The sequence below is a fragment of the Penaeus chinensis genome, chromosome 8, assembly GCF_019202785.1.
Source record: "Penaeus chinensis breed Huanghai No. 1 chromosome 8, ASM1920278v2, whole genome shotgun sequence".
Taxonomy (NCBI): domain Eukaryota; kingdom Metazoa; phylum Arthropoda; class Malacostraca; order Decapoda; family Penaeidae; genus Penaeus; species Penaeus chinensis.
In genome coordinates, this window is record NC_061826.1 from 4468273 (window position 1) to 4473272 (window position 5000).

General features: G+C 38.5%; 1 protein-coding gene across 1 annotated transcript in view; it reads right to left on the reverse strand.

Moving 5' to 3' along the window:
- Positions 1 to 3404: 3404 nt before the first annotated feature.
- The window catches only part of LOC125028044 (protein N-lysine methyltransferase METTL21D-like), a 7073-nt gene continuing 5477 nt past the window's right edge, over positions 3405 to 5000 (reverse strand). Inside the window, exons 3-4 of the mRNA XM_047617322.1 lie at positions 4608 to 4797; positions 3405 to 4425 (exon numbers count right to left, since the gene is read on the reverse strand). Of these exons, the coding sequence (XP_047473278.1) occupies positions 4204 to 4425; positions 4608 to 4797 (412 nt within the window). The 3' untranslated portion in view covers positions 3405 to 4203. The remainder of the gene's footprint in view (positions 4426 to 4607; positions 4798 to 5000) is intronic.

The window sequence follows — 5000 nt, forward strand, 5'->3', positions numbered from 1 at the left end:
TGCATAGGGCAGTCTCTCAAATTCTGATGTGTAAGATTATTCAAGGTTCAATATTCCCTGGATAAGACAACCCCCTAAAAATTCAAGGCTATTGTATGGAAAGAAAAAGCACATCAGTACCTGTATCTCATAAACAATTCTAATACATTTTTCTTGCAAAACACTTTAGTTGCAAGTGAGTTTTAACACACTGAGCAAATCAGCCTACCATAACCTTAACAAACCTAAACTACCATATGAGTTAAGTCATTGCTATCAAAATCTCTACCTTACAAAGTCTTTCAGTAGGAAATAACTGTGGTGAGCGGCAAGAGTTATGGGACTTTGTGTACAGCATGTGTTAGTCATGCAGTTACACTGTTTTACCCCTAAATGGGATAAGCAAGTGGTTCACATTTAATATTTGGCATACAAGTCAACCCTTAGTTTTGGACAGAGATTTTAGGCTTCAGATGTTGACTCATAGATCAATATATACAGTATTTAATATTGTTTCTAGCTTCTCTATAAAGCATTATGATATAATGATTGTCACACCTTCAACTCACCCATAAATAGGAAGATCAAATCCCTTCTCCTATATTTCAGATACTAGAGTGAATAAAAATATAGAACATTTAGAAATGAAAATAACTATAATTTTTTTTTTAAATGTGGACATTTTTTACAGCTAGATAATTAAAAATCAAAAGTTTACTGTCACACATGATACAGCCTTTATATATATATATATATATATATATATATATATATATATATATATATATATATATATATATATATATATATATATATATATATATATATACATATATGTATATATATATATATATATATATATATATATATATAAGGAATTGGTGAGTGAATGGGTTAGGGTCAGATGAGGTAATGTAAAAGGGGTTAGATCAAGTGAAGGATATATATGCGTTTGAGGAAGGAAAACAGGTTGTCAAAGCAGAAAGTGTGAGATTCTGTAAGGATGTCTGATAAGTTGGGATGTCTATGTAGGGAGGACGTGGGCATGACAATAGAATATGTGGGACTGAAAGAGGAACATTAGGAAACCGTGAATGTTCCAATGAAGGATAGTTATACTTTCGTTGATTTACTGTCAAAAATTGCAGTGCATGTTGGAGAATTTGAAGGGGAAGGTGGTAGAGGGCGGGATAAAGAATGAGGTTGGGGAGGTGGTGTTGTATCAGGAGGGGTGTCGGGAGGTCGAGGGTCTGGGGAAGAGGGTACTTGTGACATGAGGGATTCACGTGTGTATCCAGGAGGGAGTGGAAGGGATAGAGGGGATGGTGGGAGGGTTAATATAGGTGGGGCTGGAGTCGGGGGAATGGGTTTTGTTGGGATGGGGTAGGAGGATTGGGTATAGGGAGAATATGAGTAGGAGGAGGATGGATATCGGCAGTCACTTTGAGTGTGGAGGGAGCAGAAGTTGTAGAATTTGAAGGTGGATGAGTATTAGTTTGGGACTCGATTATGTAGTTCTGGATATCTTCAAGAGTTTCTGTAGTGGAGTTGGTTGGGGAGTTTTGTGAGATAAAGGTTTTCTTGTGAGGGGGGGAAGAAAAGTCTGGTGTCTGAAGAATAGGGGCAAAGGAAGGTGGAGGTGATTGTGGGGTAGGGGAAGAGGGGGTGGAACGTTTATTCTGTCTGCTGCGGGTAGTGCGAGGAGGGAGAGGGGAAGGTGGTGGAGCTGTAGTAGAGATTGGAGTGTCTGGATTTAGGATGGCAAAAGAATTTGACTGGGTAGAGATTGGAGTGTCTGGATTTAGGATGGCAAAAGAATTTGACTGGGGAAGGTAGGAGGTAATAGAGACGAGGAGGAGGTTGATATGGTCATACAGGTAGGGATTCCCCACCTATGTAAACATTAAAGGGAAGGTCATGTCTACGGAAAGTAATTTTGGCAATGTTAATGGATTTCTTACGATTTCCTCTGGGAGGAATGGAGTAGCATTGTACATATGTTGCATCATAGTCTGTGAGACAGGCGAGTAAGTCCTCTCCACAATCTGACCATTCTTTGTCATAGATTGGGCAATCTGTTGGGGAGATAGAGACAGTTATGGTGCAAGTATTGAGGGTTGTATGAGGTTCTGTAGGGATGGGATTACCACATAGATCAGATAGTTTTGTTAATGCTATAGCTTGGTTTTCAGTTGTTACTGTGACGAGACGGGAGTAGTCGGGTCGGCTTTGGAAAGAGATTTTGCCTACTTGTTTTTGGAGGCATTGCTGGAAGAGGAGGGTGTTTTTAGAGTAGGGAGCTGTTGGAGGGATCACGAAAAATCGGTCCCATTTGGCTGGGCTAAATAGAGTATTTAGGATTCTTGTAGAGGTGGGGGTAGTAGAAGTGCGGGGACGTGTGGAGGAGGGAGTAGTGTTGAGGGGGGTAGTGTTATGGGGAGGTAGGCAATAAGGTTGTAAGGTAGTAATAAGGGGAGATGGGGTGGTTGATGAAGAAGGTTGTGGGAGTAAAGGTGTTGAAGTTGAGCATGTAGGGAGAGTAGAAATGTCTCCTGGGGGTTGATTGTTGATTAGGGTTGATACTGTACTAGTATGCATTGATGATGGGGTAGTTGTTGCAGCGTTCGGAGCCGTGGTCAAAGAAGAGTTGGGATTGGGGCTATTTGATAAAGGGGCAAGCCTCATTGCCCCTAAGAGTGGGGTTACTTCTTCATTATTGGCCATGATAAGCCTGGAGTATGTTGGGGAAAAAAATAGTTCACCCCTCAGGGTGAACTATGGCAGGGGAATACTGTGCCCATGGTTCCCTCAGGCCATTCAGGACTGACATAAAGTCAGCCTTTCATCCTTTCAGCACGGCTCTCACACCTTAGGAGGTGAATAGTAGAAGGGATTGGTGAAGAAACTGAAACGAAAAGTATGAGTGGGAAAAAAGACTATGCAAAATTAGTTGAGTCGATGGCTGAGTCCCAAGGTTGAGGAATTCCCCATCATTGGGTCTCAGTCTTAGTCTCCTAAGCCCCCTCACGACAACAACGGGCAAAGGATTGGGGGGGCACAATCTACGTATCTACTTATAAAAACAAATGTAACTCTGGCTATGCATTGAGGATACATTTTAAGCTTTTTCTGCACTGATTAGTAACTTCTTATTAACATTATTATTTATTGTCATCTATACTCAAAATACTGATCTGCAATTGAAACAAAAAGAATCCATATCTTTAACAGTTCAGTATCTTTCTCTGAATATTTTCTTGATAATTGAAAAGTTCTAAATATATGTATGAACAGCAAGAAACATTAACAAATGATACTGATAAATGCAATTCTCTCAGAGGTATCTTTGTCCTGTGTACAACAGATCCTGGTACCAAACTATGTCTACTGTTATATCTAATCCATGTGATATTAAAACTCCTAAATATGACAACAATGACTGACTTTATTCAAAGCCCTTTGTGTGTGCACAGAACTGGAAAAAAAAATTCCAGCCATTAATAAAGAAATGCTTAACATGGTATGTAAAATGACACTTGGAATCATATGCCCTTTGTATCATAGAGACCTGAGTACTACAATGCTACATAATGTATGCTCACATGACATAATAAAAAGTGAAATAACTGTAATAAACAACTATATAAGAATAATGGTATTCTTTTATGGATATCTAATGGTGACATCGGCAATCATCACCCTTTCAGATTAAATGTTCACCAAAAGTTGCAATATTTTATAAATATAACTGTTAAAGGTACTTTGATGTTTCTTCTTGTGCTTTTCATCCCTATTTCTCAACATGGCACTCGGCACAAATAGTCAATTTCTGTAATTTAACGTGTTCTTCGCTGATTTGCATTCTTTCAAGAGAGGTTGATTGGGTGATTCTAGCCTGAGTCAGACTATACCATCAGAGAGACTAGTTCCTCAACGTGGTATAATGAACATATTCTTGATGTGGAGTGGTGTTTATCTAAACAAGTGACTTTAATACAGGCTTTTCATTCTCTCCTTCAATATTTATGCAAGAAAAATTAGGATACAGATGACTAAATATAAAAAAAAATAAAAAAAATGAAATAAAATAAACTTCTAACAGAGCACTTACAGATTCTTGTAATTTGTTCATGAAAGTAAAAATTAACCTAGTGGACCCAGGTGACATAAATGTCATGTCATGAAAAGCACCAGCAATTTTCCTAAGCATATCAAAAACTTTCATCATCTCCGACTGAACTTGTAGATGTGAATGTCCTCGCACCTAAAGAGTTCATGCTGTTCTTCCAAGGCAATTTTCTCGTTGCAAAAGTGCTCTTCCATCAACTCAAAAAACTTCTTCTGCAGCTGTGGCTTATTTCCAGTGGTTCTCTCTTCATAGCTGAGAAGGACTATTGTATCTGGGCTGCATATCTTGTGTAGAGTTGACACCAGAGGTTCCAGAGACTAAGAAATCAATAATAAACAGGTAATTAAATATAGTTGCCTGAGTAACTATGCATACAATACATCAAATACAACAAATTATAAATCAACTAGCTTAACCCAACAAGGAAACCAAGAATGCAAAGAGATAGACAGAGATAGACAGAAAAGGTCAGATAAATAAAAAAGAGAGGAAATCCTACCTGCTCATAGTAGATGCAATCAGCCACGAGCACAACATCTGGAAAGGGAAATTGCCTCATCTGTTGCTCATTGCCCCAGCTGAGCTCCCTTGCCTCTACTGGACACCCTAAACGTTCTTGATTTTCCACGATGTTTTTCTCCATGAGGCCAAGAAACTCTGGCAGATCCGTGATGGTGACTTTTGAAGCTCTGGAATAAAAGTTAGACTGATGAAATACAAAATAATGTGCAAATACTGGAAGCAAAATGGGAAGAAAATATTAACAAGCCATACAAGAGAGCCGATATTACTCGCAGGTAGGCCAGTTATTGAGGTTCAAATTACATAGCAAATATCACATATAAATATACATACATACATATTCTTTCTTATCACAATAAAATAAACCAAA